This window comes from Ctenocephalides felis, unplaced genomic scaffold (assembly GCF_003426905.1).
Source record: "Ctenocephalides felis isolate EL2017-DRISC unplaced genomic scaffold, ASM342690v1 CF-g0.4_SCAFFOLD_01170, whole genome shotgun sequence".
NCBI lineage: Eukaryota > Metazoa > Arthropoda > Insecta > Siphonaptera > Pulicidae > Ctenocephalides > Ctenocephalides felis.
Window position 1 is genome coordinate 9,392,233 of NW_020537324.1, and position 19,996 is coordinate 9,412,228.

The window sequence follows — 19,996 nt, forward strand, 5'->3', positions numbered from 1 at the left end:
GACTTAACAAGTCTGCCACAAAGATAGAATTGATGTCAATTGAGTTATATGTGATTATATATGAACATGCGATTATTTCTGATACATATATCAAAATTAAATATTTAAACACTGGCTAAAAAGACAAACTTCAAACATAAACGTAATGAAATAGTCGAAGAATTAATTTTTAAAATTTTTTTATTAAAAAAAAATGTCTTTCCAAAAACAAATCATTTTTTCACACTGAAAACACAAGCAATATGTTTTCTAAACTGAAGGGGTGTATGGCATCGTGTCTTAAGGCAAATTGCTGGAACTTCCCGAACCGTAACGAAATGTTCAAGGAATATTAAATGTTTTCAAATAGATTATTATGAATAATGTCTAATATTTTTGAGAATTATATAAACTGAATTGCAAAGTTGAAATTATTTGTTTAAAGTATATTAGAACTATAGTCAGAATTAAAAAGAAAATCTGAATTATTTTCGATATAAAAAAAACATATCCATACATACATACGCACTCCATTTTTTCTGAGGTATGCCAAAATGCTCAAAAACCTTCAAGACGTCGAGAAATGTAAAAATTTTCAATTTCGATTTTCGGCCCACTACAGGGAAGTTAATAATTCTGACCAGATGATCCCTTATTGTTGCAACGCTATGATACGCTTCTTTCTTGGTACCGAAAACTGACAAAATGCTATGAATTTGCTAGTGCAGTCAGGCCTAATTTATATATTTCGCTAAAGAATTGGCCCATATGCCTACGATTGATGCATTATGCTGCATTAAATCAAATACAACATGAAACTTTGAAGAAATAATACAAGTTAAACCTACAACGCTTCAAATCCTCCCTGAACTTTCAGAGTGCAGTTTAATAAAGCGGTTATCCCTTGTTGGCAATATTATCCAAACACATTCTGCATTGCAGAGTTTATTACGCACAGATTAATGGAAAATGAGATTCCGATGAAGCTCTGAACAAAATAATACCGCGATGTATTCCAATAAGACAATTCGGAGTTCAAACGATACTAATTGCGCGAAGCGACCGTAACGAGATTGGAATTAGAATCCAATTAGAAAATTAAGTTTCCATAGACTACCGCCATAGTTCGGCTATTCAGAGTATGCTCAATTAGGAATCAGATATGCGTAAACGTTTCGAACGGATAAAATGAGATATATAGGTATCTGTTCTGATGGCACCGACGGTATGAAGCTGACATAATTCTCGCAAATCTGCAAGTCGGCAGCAAGTAGACGATTTCCATCGGTGGTATTGTATTGGATGCGCTTATAGACTTTAGTTTAGTTAATAGCTTCGAATATGCCGTTAATTATCATTAGAGATGACTAAATCGAATTAGGAAATTTATTTGATTAGATACAACAGAGATTGCAAGGGGATTTGATTCTCATTTGTAATTTCATGCCGATTCATTCTTTTGGAGAAATAGATGATTAAGCATATTACGAATTTCACTAACATATACTTAATATATATATTTAAAAATTAAATTAAATTTATTTTTCTATAATATCTATAAAATATCTGATAATTTGATGCATATATGTACTGATCACTTTTGACCGCCAAATGGCATTTTAAAATAAAAATTTTATTGGATCTCCGTAAATTCGTCTTTTTAAAAATCTAACCAATTCTTCATTATTTCAATACAAGTGATATGTTTTCTGAATCAATCAATCGGACGCTCCGTTCCCTCCAAAAAAATGTATTATCTATTTTAAATTATAAAGCTTCGAGAACAACAAATGTGCCTCATCATTCAGCCAAAAATTATGCAAAAATAATTACATTATTAGAAATAACACAAATTAATATTTTTAGAACTCTGAACTCAAGAATTGAATAAAACAAAAAACTAACTAAAATGTGAGTATATCCACCCCTAATATTAAATTGTACTTTTTTAGGTTATGGAAGCACATGAGGTGAGATCAATATTATTTTTCGACTCTTTGTATGTTAAATAATCAAATTTTAACCCTTTCAACTCGGATGCCAAAAATTCATATAAATCTCGGAATTAGCGAGTGGAAAGGGTTAATAAATATACTTCTTATAATCTTTATTATTTTAAGATACCCTGAGCTGCAACATATGAATTGAAATACTATATTTATATTTATAAAATTATATAAAACCGAATGCTTCAATCTATGTTTATACATACATTTAAAATTTTTATTTTATTATAATAAAATGAGTATACCTGTCTATTATAGTATGAAAACATGACGTGATTTGCTGAGAAATCGCAGTAGTTATTTTTAATTTAAGGATTATATGATAATCCTTATATATTTAAGGATTATTGATTTAATTATTTTTGCATCAATACCCCAAAAGATTTTTTGCATTTCACTCGACACTATATTTTAGATTTACAATCTCAAGAAAAAATTTGATATCACTACTGCCTGATGCAAACTGGCCAAAGTAGGATTGAAACTCTTGGAAAATAAATTGGTGATAATTTACCATAAGAAAATATAAACATATTTTTTGCCTGTAGTTATTGCGATTGCATTGCTTTATTTTTTTTTGAAATATACATACTTTTATAATAATTATTTTGAATTAATTTTTGCTTATTTTAAAATTGTTAATGATTTTTAAAACACTATAAACATTATTAATACTTAAATTATTCTTTCATGGAATTCCTTTCTTATAAATAAAGCTTGATAGATACTTGAATTATTAGAACGTTAGAACATTTTGATTTAAAGAAAACTCGAGATTTTTGCAAAAAATATAAATTAACTAAAATACGACAATAGTAAGCTATTTATCATTGAATATATTGAAAATGATATTTATCGCAAATAAAAATAAAATTTAAAATATTTTAATTAATTTATAATGACGAATGTAGATTTTTCAAATCCACTATACATCATATTTTATTCTAGTTTATAAATTTACAATATATGTGTGTGAACAAATATTTATAAATTGTCCAGTATAATAATTCAAAAATATGCAGAATAAATAATAGATAATTATTAAACCGCTATAATTATTCATAGATATCAATTAAAAAATATCGCACGTTTAATTATTAAATTTAATTTAATGGTGAAAGTACTTTTATTAAAAATCAATAATACTTTGCATTTAAATATTTCGGTTAGTATGTTCTTATGAGACATGATATATAAAATATTTTTCTAAACGGCTGAGTAACTATATGTTCAGAATAATTACATGTTCCTAGGAAGGCTTTTAAGTCAACTAACGACCATTGAAATGTCACGCATTATAGGATCGTGAGTTTTATTTTAATACGAAATATATTAGAGTGTGCATGTCTAGAAATATAAACCCAAACAAATTAAATCTAAAATGTATTAGTCAGCCTTATCTAAAAAAAAATCAATAAACAAAAAGCAAGATGTTACATCAATGTTTAAAAATCATTTAGGAATTCTTGGAGTTATATCTTTGTTATAGTAATTTGTGATAACCTTTGCATCTTGTCGACTTTGAACATTGAATATTGAAGACTTTAATGAAAAATATCTCGATTGTGATTGAAATAGTGTGATTTCTTTCCGAATAACAGATAAAAATGTCACAATTCGATTTTATTCACTTTCTATACAATTTTGTAAGTTTCTGGATGAATATGTTATGCAATGTTTGTTATTGTTGAAGAAATATCATGATATTCCAAATTTTGTGACTGACTGATTTATGATGTACAACGTTATACAAATGTTATGATACAAAAATATTGATATGTATATACAAAAATTTATAATTGTGTAAAATAAAATATTTAAATTATTTTATTAATTTGAATTGATTGTTTAGACTTTTTCGGGAATACGAGCTGTTGGAAATGTATTATTTGCCATTTAAAATAAATATAAAATGTAATGATTCACTACAATAAATAAGCATGTTTTTCATTCTTTCAGTAGGTATTTAATCAAGTTGTTAATATGAAGTATGAAGTTTTTGAACAAAATCTAATTATTTTTCAGAAGGAATTGAAAGAGCCGGTAATAATTTATGTTGTTATATTGACATAATGATTACAAATTAATATTGACTTTTAAGAAATGTATTATTACTATTAAGAGTACATACAAAATGTAATCATCTACTGACATAAATAAGCATGGATTTTTTCAGTCAGCTTCATGTATGCATGTGTGGATACAATTTTTCATCGACGTTTTCGGGAGCACCACTTAATCGCTTTGAATTATTCAAAAAGCATTAGATTCCTATTGATGGGGAGACGTGTTGATTAGTTTTTGACAAAAGTTGGCCCCGCCGTTTCGTTGATACGGAGCAAAGAGTTTGGCAGTGTGTGAGAGAACGGAGCATTCGATTAGAATGATTCGAAAAGCATTCGATTCCTATTGATGAGGAGAGGTAGTGACTAATATTTGATAGAAGTTGGCCCAGCCGTTTCGTAGATCAGAGCAAACAGTTTGACAGTGTGCGAGAGAACGTAGCATACGAATTGAATAACTCAAAATACATTCGATTCCTATTGATCAGGAGAAGTACTGATTAGTTTTTGGCAAAAGTTGGCCCTGTTGTTCCGTAGATTGGAGCAAAGTGTTTGGTAGATTTGATTGATTCTAAAAACATTCCATTTGTATTGACGAATTGATTAAATTATTCAGGGGCAAGTCCAGCGATTTCAGAGATCGAAAGAATAGTTTAAAAAAATTTCATTTGGCGGTCAAGAATCAAAATTTTGGACAGTCTGGATCAACCCACATGCATGCGCATCAAAGACTATCAAAAAATTTCAAGTTTTTCATAATTTTGTCAGAATTGTATAAATGTTAGGGTTTTTTGGAGTTTGCTGTTTCTTTAAATTGATTTTTGATGCAATATTTCTTGTGCATTAGTTTTTTCTACATTATAAACTTTAATTAGATTTCTGTAATTAAAAAATCTGTATACATGTGAAAAACTTGAGTAAGTGATATTAAATAAAAAATAGGATTATTAGCAAATCATGTCTTCATCAGAAATTTATTTAACCTTCGCTTAATACGACTATTCCCAACTTTTCATCAGTGATAAGTTATGAACACCCCACTTGAATTTTACAAAATGATTGTTTGTTGTTTGGCACTGACCCTTCTATGGCGAGTTAGCTATTAAAATGAAATCACGACTAATTTCGGCTCATAACCACTATTATTTGACCGCCGAGGTAGAACTACTACATCATGCGAACACTCAGTTTTCAAATTACTTGGCGGCCGTATAATTTGCTGATACATTTGAGCCTATTCTATAAGTAATATGTAAATACGTAATTATAAGGTCAAATCAGCACGTTTCTAGCATTCGTAGTAGGTACATTTATCAATATTTACATATAAGAATTTTTATTCAAATACCATTTATGGCTTTTTGGATACAAAGGTAATGGACGATTCTAATCCGAATGTGATACCAGAAAATTACTGTTAAATACCTGCTAAATGAGGCAGACGCATTAATAAAATATAATTTTACCCCGACATATTGAAAAAAATAATTAGGATTTCGTTGTGTATAACATGGTTTTGAAAAATGTTACATATATACTAGCTAACCCGGCAAAGGTTGTGTTATCATAAGGTGTTTCTAAAACAAATATTTTACTCCACATATTGAAAAAATAATTGGGATCTTGTTGTAATTAAAATTTTATATATTTTTGAAAAAAAATTCATATATACTAGCGGGCCAAGCAAAGGATGTTGTTATTATAAGGTATTTGTAAAAAAATATTAAAAAAATAATTGGAATTTTGTTGTAATTAACATTTTTTATGGTTTTGATAAATGTTACATATATACTAGTATGCCCGGCAAAGGTTGTGTTATCATAAGGTATTTCTAAAAAAATATTTTACTTCACATATTGACAAAATAATCGGAATTTTGAAAAATGTTACATATGTACTAGCTAGGCCGGCAAAAGTTGTTTTATCATAAGATATTTCTAAATAAATTTTTGAGAAATCAACAAATTGCTTAATTTTTATAATGGTATAATTTAATCCAAGACATTTCTTAGCCTTGCAATATATAGTCATAAATAAAAATTGAAAGAAAATGGTTGGAAAAAGTATTATGGGTTGACAACCCTTAATAAAAAAAGGGATTTTTATGTTAAATTTAAGAATTTGTATAAGTGAAAAATATTCAGTCTGAATGCGGCATAAAAAATTGTTTGATTACCAAAATTACTATTACGAAATACAGGATTTTGCTAGCATGGTGAAAATTCAGGGAAAATATTATTGGTCTAAAAATGGAAAAAAATCTTAGAGGTGGATAACCCTTACCACTTATGGGCATAAAAATAGATGTTGGAAATATAGATAACATTTCTAAATATGTTTGTTTCAATTTTCGGACACAGTTGTGCTATTTTTTTCAATTAAATTTTTGCTGAAGTAATATATTAAATGTAAATATATTATAATATTAAGAAATTTAAATTATGTACGCATATACAAAACGAGACAAATTTAGTTCAAGTAAATAAAATATTTTAATAAAAAAAATATTTTGAAAATAAATGGCCAATTTTTTTTTTATTTATTTATAGCAATAAAGATACAAAAATGCCCAAAATGTTTCGAAACAAATTTTCTCCTTATACCCGGACTCCTTACTATTCTTCTTATTAATGGATTTGTATCCGATTTAAACATTTTAAAAAATTGCTGATGTTTCATGATGAAATATGTGTAAATGTTCAGAAAAAAAATCACAACAGTTTTGCTGTTTTATAGTAATTAAATTCAGAATTATTTATAAAGTTATATATACACATCTTATAAGTTATATATAAAAATATAACGCAAAATTAAATTTATTTCCCCACGATTAATTAAAGTATTCAAAGAAAGAACCTCAAAAAATTCTAAATCCTTCCCTTTCTGCTATTTTATATTAAAATTTTTGCTGTTTTATATCAATTAACTTCAAAATTATATATGAAGTATTATAAACACATCTTATAATTTATATATGCATATGTAACGAAAAATTTAAATTTAATTTATTATATTTAAATTATTTGAAGAAAGAATCTCAAAAATATCTAAATCTTTCTCCTTTCTTGTTCGTTTTCAGAATTTTGCTATTTTGAGTAATAAATATTTGAAAAATACCGCAGAAATAAATATTAAAATATTAAAATTATAAAAAATATTTATTATTAAAATATTTAATAATAAAATATTAAAAAATATTTAATAATAAAATATTAAAAAATATTTAATATTAAAATATCAAAAAATATTTGATAATAAGATATTAAAAATATTCAATAATAAAATATTAAAAAAATATTTAATAATAAAATATTAAAAAATATTTGATAATAAAATATTAAAATATATTCAATAATAAAATATTAAAAAAATATTTAATAATAAAATATTAAAAAATTTCAAGTATTAAAATATTAAAATATTTTATTATACAAAACATTAAAATAAAAGCCTTACCTTGTAAAACAACGCAGGCAACCACGGCGGCGGCAATAACTCTTCCCCTTTTCAGTACCATTGTCCTTATAATAAAATCCTTCTCCCTTGAAAAACCAAACTTCAAGCACTTCACAAAAATTCAAGACGAACTAACACCATTATCAACATCTGTAACAGATTAAAGGTAATTGAAAAACACTTTAGTCTCCACGATTTGGTAATAGATTTACATACACAAAATTAATAAATTAAACTTTATTGATAATAGTTTGACACTGTTCCTATACGACTTTGTTTGAACTTTGAATTATGTCCAAAGAAAATTAAAGATGCGCATACGATTATAACATATAGTTTACTAAAGTCTATTATTAACTTTGTTAGTCATGATAAAATATTTAAAACTCACAATGTTCACGTTAAATACAATTTTGTACCCGCACAAAAATTATAACACTTTCTAATTTTAATTTACCCGTATACAACAAACTTTTAATTGTTGAATTATTATTTATTAAATCGTAAGTATTTTTGCGAAAGCGGCGCAAGAACTCCCCTCGATCCGACACGTTCGAACGTCGAACGACTACTGCAGTTCGGCAGCCAAAGAAAGGTCCCGCATGCGTACGCAAGCGTGGGTGATAGCCATCGTTCTCTTATCAACACCCCGAGGCGGACAAGGATAACACTACTTCCCTCAATCCCCTTATGCGGCAGGGGTTGATAGTATATCCGCACTATTCTAACTGGATTCTTACATACGGAACAATGTGGTACAGAAAGAGACAAGAATAAGTCGCCCCAGTCCTGATTCTAGTGACTTTTGACGTCGTTAATTATTTAAGACGTCGGTGCTGTATTTTTTTGCAATTTTTGTAGTGCTTATATATAATTGTTCTTTTTGCATGAAAGTGTTTTAGTGTAATTATCTGGATGCGTCAAATGATACAGAACGGTATAATGCTGCTGCTTGCTGGTTGCTGAAAGAATTATCTTTTCATTTTTGTCGGCGTAAAAGAAACATGAATGAGTTTACACGTTTTTTGCCGTTGCAGTTTAATATATCATTATTATTTCATGTGATAATTTTACTGCTGCTAATTCAAATTTCATGCGAAAGTACAAATACAATTTAATAAATGGCTTTGAAATAAATGAGCATAAGTATTGGCGAAATTCAAGTTGGTCAGACCAATATTCAAAACTAGTGGGGCGCATGGCATCGAGCCTTAAGGCAAATTGCTGGAACTTCCCGTACCAAAAATTATTTTTTTTTAACAATATTAATATTTTTGAAAAAAAAATTACTCTGAAAAATTTAGATTTTTGAGAAACTATAAATTTTTGTCAAAAGTTTACTTTTTTTTGAAAAAAAAGACTTTTTGAATAAAAATTTATTTTGAAATATTTTGGAAATTCTGAACTTTTTTCAAAGCAATTGTACTGCTTTAACTGCATAGAGTAGAAATATCGAAGCGCGTAAGCGCCGCGTCGCCTTCTAACGGATAAACATTGGTACGGCACCCATAGGAATGTAAACAAAATTTATACTTATTGTTAAAATCTCTATAAAATATCTGATAATTTGATATGCATATGTCTAATGATCATTTTTGACCGCCAAATGGCATTTTTTTTACTTTCTTTACTAGATCTCCCAAACCGCTAGACCTGCCTTCATGAAAATTTGACCAGTTCTCTTCATCTTTTTAATACAAGTAAAATGAATGAATTTCTGAATTGTTTAAATCGGACACTCCGTTCCCTTAAAAACTGAGTTACCATTTTTGGCACTTTTTGCCCCATATTTTCGGAACGACTAGACCTGTCTTCGCCAAAAACTAATCAGCACGTCTCCTCACCAATACGAATCGAATGTTTTTTGAATTATTCAAATCGCTTCATCCGTGTTCCCGAAATCGTCGACGAAAATTTGTATCCGCACACTCACACACATACACGCACATACCCATACACATACATACATACAAACACACACATAAAACCATTTTTTCTAAGGTATGCCAAAATGTTCAAAAACCCCTGAAACGTAAAGATATATAAAAAATTTCATTTTCGATTTTTTTGCGATTACTATAACTTGCCCTACGGGAAGTTAATAAATATTGTTTGTTTTTATTTTTGTTTATTTTGATGAAACTGTATTACTGCCAATATTGTTCTCGCCAATATTGATTATACCAATATCGGTCTCGCCAATATTTGTCCCTCAATATTGGCGATTTTTTGTATATTTTAGTATTTTATTTCAAACTATGAAATCGATCGTAATACAAAGATTGCGATGATAAAAATCAATTCGACAAATGGTTATATCAAAAATTTACTGAATATATTATAGCTAAATAAAAATTTATTTAACAACTAGTTTATGCCATACGCCAAGCCTTAGGGCAAATTGCTAGAACTTTCCGTACCGTGCTTTAATTTTTTTTAAATTTTGAAATTTTTGAAAGTTTTGAAAAAAGTTGATTTTTTGAAAATTCAGGATTCAGTTTTTTGGTACCAAGTCACCCATATATATTTAAACAAATTGAGTGAGGAATTTCCTACTCGAAGGTTTAAATGACCATACGATCTAAATGAAAGTGTTATTAAAAGGAGATATCTCATTGAAGATAAAATCTTTAAAGACATAAAGAACAATACATTGTCTTGAAAAATATATATTTTGATTGACAAATATATGCATATATTAGGTTGTTAAATATCTCCCTTCCGCTTTTTTGCTCTTGGTTTATAATACAAAAAGGCGGAAGGGAGATATTTGACAACCTTATAAAAATTGACAATAAATATAAGATTTTTGATACTTTTGAAAAACTTTGAAATTTTGTATCCGCACATACACACAAACATACATATACAAAAAGTTGAAAAAATAAGCAATTTTATTTTAACTATTTTTTTAAATATTCAATTTTTTTACATCATTTTTTCAATATAGCGGGGTATGGAGGCTTCTTCCTTCAGTAACTATATTAATAATAAATAAAAATTAAACAAGTTTATTTTTTAATGTTTCATTAATAATTATTTCCTGAACTTTAAATAAAATAGAAGGGAAATAATGTTTATGACGATGTATAATTATTTAAAAAAATGAACTTATAAACTTGATAATTATTTATTTATAAAAAAGTATACTGGTTATGAATTTGTAATTCTATCAGTAGATAAATAAAAATTGATCATCAGAACCTAAATCTCATCCCTACTTTTTCACCAGATTTTCGCAGGCTGTAACGTTTCAATAATTTAGTTGGGATCGCGTAAACGAATCTCCAATAATATATGCAGAAGGCAAAATCGTTTGTATTCCTTATCGAAGGTTTTATGTACATTAGCACCTCAATTTAGGATTGATATATTTATCCTAACGACATTTAAATAGACGAAAATAAGTATTTATTTTATATTTGAATACACGTCTGGAATTTTTCACAATGGATTTGAATTATTTATGATTAATCTCTGTGAAAAATAGTCATTTATGATTAATCTAAAAATTAAATAGTTTATTAATGAGATCAAGGTTTTTAAACCTAGATTTTAGAAGTAGTAAAATTTAAATTTTGTTTAGATTTTAATATATTGGTGTTTGAACTATATATTTAGGATATGAAATGTAATTAATAGGAATTTTTCTATAGATTATATTTGACCAAAAAGTTTGATGGTCACTGCGTCTATAAATTACAAAAACACAAACGTCGTATACCAGTAACAAAATGGCTTAAATTGAATAATTATTTTCTTGCGAACCAAAATGCATAATTATATATGTCCTACGAGAAACCGCGAATACCTAATTGTGGAGCTTTATTGCTTTGATGTATGTACAACGCAATAATTAAGCAAAGCATAATAGCACTGCATTTTGGAGCTTTCATGTTTGATATAACAAAAACTAAGGAAAAATATTTAATCAACTAATTCTATCGAATAAATTTGATTGAAAGAAAAATGAAACAAACCTATGCTAAAAATAACTTGTGTTTTAAATTTTTTATCTTAATTATTGGTCGGTCGGATATTTTTTCACCTTCAAACGGTCGGAAAGGTCTGGCTGGACCACCATTCATTTTACATGATATGGGATAAATGAGGTTTTGGTGTCGCATATATTAACGATTATTAGTAGTAAATCTTTATAGTTTTGTTTTTTTCTATTTCTTACCGTCTTTTGCATGTGCTGAGCTTGCTTATAATGAAAATATTACATATTATATTATATAAAAAGAATCAAGAAATATAAAAAAAATCGTTGCTTTTTGTTAATTTTTCTGTTTTATATCAATGAAAAACAATATTTATTCTTTTTCGGCGCCTTTGAAATGAATGTGAAATTCAAATGAAAACGAAATGAGGTGCGTCGCCTTTGAAATAAGCTGTAAAACTCTGAAAGTGAAAATATAGTTACAATATTTATAATAATCTATTTGAAAACATTCAGTATTCCTCGAACATTTCGTTACGGTACGGGAAGTTTCACTCCACTAGTTTTTTTTTTTTTGCATTTTCACTAAAAATTTTGTTTGATGCTAGAGTTTATGGCCTGCTATACAAATACCGTAAAATATTCTTAATTATTCTTATAGTCCTACAAAAAGTGGTCCAATTATAAAAATCATTAAAATTTGGAATAATGCAATGCAATCACAGATTTTATATGTCTGTTTAAAAGGTATCAATTGTAAACAGCATTGATAATATTTAACAAATAAATTACTAAAAAACTATTTGGAATGCCCCAAAGTATGTACCGAATTGGTTAATACAGACAAACAAAAGCCGTTTCGAAGACTATCCAAACCCACTTGCCAAAGAACAATGCTTCAACACTACCAGTGCAAGATTGAAAAAAATACATACAACTCTATCTGGAATAAATAAAAGTCTAAAACTAATTGTTTCTAAACTAATAGTTTTGTGGGAAACGTGCAAATTACAAAAACATAAAGGCACACAAAAGCTAGATTTTCTTATTTATTTTGATATTATAATTCTAATTATATATTATATTAGCATATAAGTTAATTTCTGACAAATGGTGTGAAATTATTTAGTTACGATTTTGGCTTAATTCACCTACAGCCAATTTTTGTTTGCAAAATGCACATATCAAATGAATTTTTGAACTTTTCTTTGATTTAATTAATAACTGTTATATCAACGTGAAATTTGGTTCTAAACTTATTACTAACTTACTTCAATTTAGGATCTGATATACTTATTGCTACTTTAATAATAGTTCTCTATAACATATATTTGTAAGATGAAAGTAAACTGGACATCCGCAAGGAACAAATGAGAATGACGTTATAATATATACTAATGTAAACAAACGAGAAACGCTCTCACAGCCATCCTATCGAGAGTGCGCGTGTGCTCCTGATACTCGAAAACATCTAAATAATATTTTCGAAGTCCCAAATGCGTATGTATAAATGTACCAGAATGGTTTTTAGCGAATATCTCGGGAACGGTTAGAGGTATCATAAAAATTTTTGCACCTGCAGATACATATTTTAAATGCGCATATTTCATTCATACACATCATGACCCTATTTTGAATATTTTCCGAGATATGGGCATTTAACTGTTTCAAACATGAAAATTTGAAACAGTTTTTGGAGTATATCTCGCGAACGGTAAGAGGTATTTTAAAAATTGTTATACTGGGTCAAAGATCTTTTGATTTAGAATATTTCATCTGGGAACACCAATGTCCTATGATGATTCGTTCAAAAGTTATAGGCGCTTAAAGATTTCACGAGTAAAAAATGCCCAAAAAATGGACGAAAAATTTGTTAGTTTTTTTAATTTTTCACACACTTCCCGGGCACGTAGAAGCTTCAATTAGACGTCGTTCGAATTGTCTTGTGGGCTCGAATAACGTGAAAAAAACTGCATTTTAATATTCTCAACGGTTGCCGAATAAATAAGGAAAAACTGAATTTATAGCATGATGCTAGCATCACGTTTTGGATTCCGATTTTGGATGAAAATTTTTGTTTCCGTTTTGATGATTTTCACAACGTTGATACCTTATAACATAAGGAAAATGCCATTAAAAAATTTCGATCGCACTTCAAATAGTTTTCGAGAAAACGCATTTTTAATATGTGAAAAGGAGCGAATGGTTTTTAGCGAATATCTCGGGAACGGTTAGAGGTATCATAAAAATTTTTGCACCTGCAGATACATATTTTAAATGCGCATATTTCATTCATATACATCATGACCCTATTTTGAATATTTTCCGAGATATGGGCATTTAACTGTTTCAAACATGAAAATTTGAAACAGTTTTTGGAGTATATCTCGCGAACGGTAAGAGGTATTTTAAAAATTGTTATACTGGTCAAAGATCTTTTGATTTAGAATATTCATCTGGGAACACCAATGTCCTATGATGATTCGTTCAAAAGTTATGGGCGCTTAAAGATTTTACGAGTAAAAATGCCCAAAAAATGGACGAAAAATTTGTTAGTTTTTTTAATTTTTCACACACTTCCCGGGCACGTAGAAGCTTCAATTAGACGTCGTTCGAATTGTCTTGTGGGCTAGAATAACGTGAAAAAAACTGCATTTTAATATTCTCAACGGTTGCCGAATAAATAAGGAAAAACTGAATTTATAGCATGATGCTAGCATCACGTTTTGGATTCCGATTTTGGATGAAAATTTTTTGTTTCCGATTTTGATGATTTTCACAACGTTGATACCTTATAACATAAGGAAAATGCCATTAAAAAATTTCGATCGCACTTCAAATAGTTTTCGAGAAAAACGCATTTTTAATATGTGAAAAGGAGCGAATGGTTTTTAGCGAATATCTCGGGAACGGTTAGAGGTATCATAAAAATTTTTGCACCTGCAGATACATATTTTAAATGCGCATATTTCATTCATACACATCATGACCCTATTTTGAATATTTCCGAGATATGGGCATTTAACTGTTTCAAACATGAAAATTTGAAACAGTTTTTGGAGTATATCTCGCGAACGGTAAGAGGTATTTTAAAAATTGTTATACTGGGTCAAAGATCTTTTGATTTAGAATATTTCATCTGGGAACACCAATGTCCTATGATGATTCGTTCAAAAGTTATAGGCGCTTAAAGATTTCACGAGTAAAAAATGCCCAAAAAATGGACGAAAAATTTGTTAGTTTTTTTAATTTTTCACACACTTCCCGGGCACGTAGAAGCTTCAATTAGACGTCGTTCGAATTGTCTTGTGGGCTCGAATAACGTGAAAAAAACTGCATTTTAATATTCTCAACGGTTGCCGAATAAATAAGGAAAAACTGAATTTATAGCATGATGCTAGCATCACGTTTTGGATTCCGATTTTGGATGAAAATTTTTTGTTTCCGATTTTGATGATTTTCACAACGTTGATACCTTATAACATAAGGAAAATGCCATTAAAAAATTTCGATCGCACTTCAAATAGTTTTCGAGAAAAACGCATTTTTAATATGTGAAAAGGAGCGAATGGTTTTTAGCGAATATCTCGGGAACGGTTAGAGGTATCATAAAAATTTTTGCACCTGCAGATACATATTTTAAATGCGCATATTTCATTCATACACATCATGACCCTATTTTGAATATTTTCCGAGATATGGGCATTTAACTGTTTCAAACATGAAAATTTGAAACAGTTTTTGGAGTATATCTCGCGAACGGTAAGAGGTATTTTAAAAATTGTTATACTGGGTCAAAGATCTTTTGATTTAGAATATTTCATCTGGGAACACCAATGTCCTATGATGATTCGTTCAAAAGTTATAGGCGCTTAAAGATTTCACGAGTAAAAAATGCCCAAAAAATGGACGAAAAATTTGTTAGTTTTTTTAATTTTTCACACACTTCCCGGGCACGTAGAAGCTTCAATTAGACGTCGTTCGAATTGTCTTGTGGGCTCGAATAACGTGAAAAAAACTGCATTTTAATATTCTCAACGGTTGCCGAATAAATAAGGAAAAACTGAATTTATAGCATGATGCTAGCATCACGTTTTGGATTCCGATTTTGGATGAAAATTTTTTGTTTCCGATTTTGATGATTTTCACAACGTTGATACCTTATAACATAAGGAAAATGCCATTAAAAAATTTCGATCGCACTTCAAATAGTTTTCGAGAAAAACGCATTTTTAATATGTGAAAAGGAGCGAATGGTTTTTAGCGAATATCTCGGGAACGGTTAGAGGTATCATAAAAATTTTTGCACCTGCAGATACATATTTTAAATGCGCATATTTCATTCATACACATCATGACCCTATTTTGAATATTTTCCGAGATATGGGCATTTAACTGTTTCAAACATGAAAATTTGAAACAGTTTTTGGAGTATATCTCGCGAACGGTAAGAGGTATTTTAAAAATTGTTATACTGGGTCAAAGATCTTTTGATTTAGAATATTTCATCTGGGAACACCAATGTCCTATGATGATTCGTTCAAAAGTTATAGGCGCTTAAAGATTTCACGAGTAAAAAATGCCCAAAAAATGGACGAAAAATTTGTTAGTTTTTTTAATTTTTCACACACTTCCCGGGCACGTAGAAGCTTCAATTAGACGTCGTTCGAATTGTCTTGTGGGCTCGAATAACGTGAAAAAAACTGCATTTTAATATTCTCAACGGTTGCCGAATAAATAAGGAAAAACTGAATTTATAGCATGATGCTAGCATCACGTTTTGGATTCCGATTTTGGATGAAAATTTTTGTTTCCGATTTTGATGATTTTCACAACGTTGATACCTTATAACATAAGGAAAATGCCATTAAAAAATTTCGATCGCACTTCAAATAGTTTTCGAGAAAAACGCATTTTAATATGTGAAAAGGAGCGAATGGTTTTTAGCGAATATCTCGGGAACGGTTAGAGGTATCATAAAAATTTTTGCACCTGCAGATACATATTTTAAATGCGCATATTTCATTCATACACATCATGACCCTATTTTGAATATTTTCCGAGATATGGGCATTTAACTGTTTCAAACATGAAAATTTGAAACAGTTTTTGGAGTATATCTCGCGAACGGTAAGAGGTATTTTAAAAATTGTTATACTGGGTCAAAGATCTTTTGATTTAGAATATTTCATCTGGGAACACCAATGTCCTATGATGATTCGTTCAAAAGTTATAGGCGCTTAAAGATTTCACGAGTAAAAAATGCCCAAAAAATGGACGAAAAATTTGTTAGTTTTTTTAATTTTTCACACACTTCCCGGGCACGTAGAAGCTTCAATTAGACGTCGTTCGAATTGTCTTGTGGGCTCGAATAACGTGAAAAAAACTGCATTTTAATATTCTCAACGGTTGCCGAATAAATAAGGAAAAACTGAATTTATAGCATGATGCTAGCATCACGTTTTGGATTCCGATTTTGGATGAAAATTTTTTGTTTCCGATTTTGATGATTTTCACAACGTTGATACCTTATAACATAAGGAAAATGCCATTAAAAAATTTCGATCGCACTTCAAATAGTTTTCGAGAAAAACGCATTTTAATATGTGAAAAGGAGCGAATGGTTTTTAGCGAATATCTCGGGAACGGTTAGAGGTATCATAAAAATTTTGCACCTGCAGATACATATTTTAAATGCGCATATTTCATTCATACACATCATGACCCTATTTTGAATATTTTCCGAGATATGGGCATTTAACTGTTTCAAACATGAAAATTTGAAACAGTTTTGGAGTATATCTCGCGAACGGTAAGAGGTATTTTAAAAATTGTTATACTGGGTCAAAGATCTTTTGATTTAGAATATTTCATCTGGGAACACCAATGTCCTATGATGATTCGTTCAAAAGTTATAGGCGCTTAAAGATTTCACGAGTAAAAAATGCCCAAAAAATGGACGAAAAATTTGTTAGTTTTTTTAATTTTTCACACACTTCCCGGGCACGTAGAAGCTTCAATTAGACGTCGTTCGAATTGTCTTGTGGGCTCGAATAACGTGAAAAAAACTGCATTTTAATATTCTCAACGGTTGCCGAATAAATAAGGAAAAACTGAATTTATAGCATGATGCTAGCATCACGTTTTGGATTCCGATTTTGGATGAAAATTTTTTGTTTCCGATTTTGATGATTTCACAACGTTGATACCTTATAACATAAGGAAAATGCCATTAAAAAATTTCGATCGCACTTCAAATAGTTTTCGAGAAAAACGCATTTTTAATATGTGAAAAGGAGCGAATGGTTTTTAGCGAATATCTCGGGAACGGTTAGAGGTATCATAAAAATTTTGCACCTGCAGATACATATTTTAAATGCGCATATTTCATTCATACACATCATGACTCTATTTTGAATATTTTCCGAGATATGGGCATTTAACTGTTTCAAACATGAAAATTTGAAACAGTTTTTGGAGTATATCTCGCGAACGGTAAGAGGTATTTTAAAAATTGTTATACTGGGTCAAAGATCTTTTGATTTAGAATATTTCATCTGGGAACACCAATGTCCTATGATGATTCGTTCAAAAGTTATAGGCGCTTAAAGATTTCACGAGTAAAAAATGCCCAAAAAATGGACGAAAAAATTGTTAGTTTTTTAATTTTCACACACTTCCCGGGCACGTAGAAGCTTCAATTAGACGTCGTCGTCGAATTGTCTTGTGGGCTCGAATAACGTGAAAAAAACTGCATTTTAATATTCTCAACGGTTGCCGAATAAATAAGGAAAAACTGAATTTATAGCATGATGCTAGCATCACGTTTTGGATTCCGATTTTGGATGAAAATTTTTTGTTTCCGATTTTGATGATTTTCACAACGTTGATACCTTATAACATAAGGAAAATGCCATTAAAAAATTTCGATCGCACTTCAAATAGTTTTCGAGAAAAACGCATTTTTAATATGTGAAAAGGAGCGAATGGTTTTTAGCGAATATCTCGGGAACGGTTAGAGGTATCATAAAAATTTTTGCACCTGCAGATACATATTTTAAATGCGCATATTTCATTCATACACATCATGACCCTATTTTGAATATTTTCCGAGATATGGGCATTTAACTGTTTCAAACATGAAAATTTGAAACAGTTTTTGGAGTATATCTCGCGAACGGTAAGAGGTATTTTAAAAATTGTTATACTGGGTCAAAGATCTTTTGATTTAGAATATTTCATCTGGGAACACCAATGTCCTATGATGATTCGTTCAAAAGTTATAGGCGCTTAAAGATTTCACGAGTAAAAAATGCCCAAAAAATGGACGAAAAATTTGTTAGTTTTTTAATTTTTCACACACTTCCCGGGCACGTAGAAGCTTCAATTAGACGTCGTTCGAATTGTCTTGTGGGCTCGAATAACGTGAAAAAAACTGCATTTAATATTCTCAACGGTTGCCGAATAAATAAGGAAAAACTGAATTTATAGCATGATGCTAGCATCACGTTTTGGATTCCGATTTTGGATGAAAATTTTTTGTTTCCGATTTTGATGATTTTCACAACGTTGATACCTTATAACATAAGGAAAATGCCATTAAAAAATTTCGATCGCACTTCAAATAGTTTTCGAGAAAAACGCATTTTTAATATGTGAAAAGGAGCGAATGGTTTTTAGCGAATATCTCGGGAACGGTTAGAGGTATCATAAAAATTTTTGCACCTGCAGATACATATTTTAAATGCGCATATTTCATTCATACACATCATATGACCCTATTTGAATATTTTCCGAGATATGGGCATTTAACTGTTTCAAACATGAAAATTTGAAACAGTTTTTGGAGTATATCTCGCGAACGGTAAGAGGTATTTTAAAAATTGTTATACTGGGTCAAAGATCTTTTGATTTAGAATATTTCATCTGGGAACACCAATGTCCTATGATGATTCGTTCAAAAGTTATAGGCGCTTAAAGATTTCACGAGTAAAAAATGCCCAAAAAATGGACGAAAAATTTGTTAGTTTTTTTAATTTTTCACACACTTCCCGGGCACGTAGAAGCTTCAATTAGACGTCGTTCGAATTGTCTTGTGGGCTCGAATAACGTGAAAAAAACTGCATTTTAATATTCTCAACGGTTGCCGAATAATAAAAGGAAAAACTGAATTTATAGCATGATGCTAGCATCACGTTTTGGATTCCGATTTTGGATGAAAATTTTTGTTTCCGATTTTGATGATTTTCACAACGTTGATACCTTATAACATAAGGAAAATGCCATTAAAAAATTTCGATCGCACTTCAAATAGTTTTCGAGAAAAACGCATTTTTAATATGTGAAAAGGAGCGAATGGTTTTTAGCGAATATCTCGGGAACGGTTAGAGGTATCATAAAATTTTTGCACCTGCAGATACATATTTTAAATGCGCATATTTCATTCATACACATCATGACCCTATTTTGAATATTTTCCGAGATATGGGCATTTAACTGTTTCAAACATGAAAATTTGAAACAGTTTTTGGAGTATATCTCGCGAACGG

General features: G+C 29.5%; 1 protein-coding gene across 2 annotated transcripts in view; it reads right to left on the reverse strand.

The window, feature by feature from the left end:
* The window catches only part of LOC113368157, a 501,979-nt gene that overhangs the window by 374,761 nt on the left and 107,222 nt on the right, over positions 1–19,996 (reverse strand). Inside the window, exons 1-2 of one of the 2 annotated variants that reach the window (XM_026609726.1) lie at positions 7,721–7,793; positions 7,505–7,654 (exon numbers count right to left, since the gene is read on the reverse strand). In XM_026609726.1, the coding sequence (XP_026465511.1) occupies positions 7,505–7,565 (61 nt within the window). In that variant the 5' untranslated portion in view covers positions 7,566–7,654; positions 7,721–7,793. Of the gene's footprint in view, positions 1–7,504; positions 7,655–7,720; positions 7,794–19,996 lie in introns of those variants that run through there. The other variant, XM_026609725.1, reaches the window with a different exon arrangement.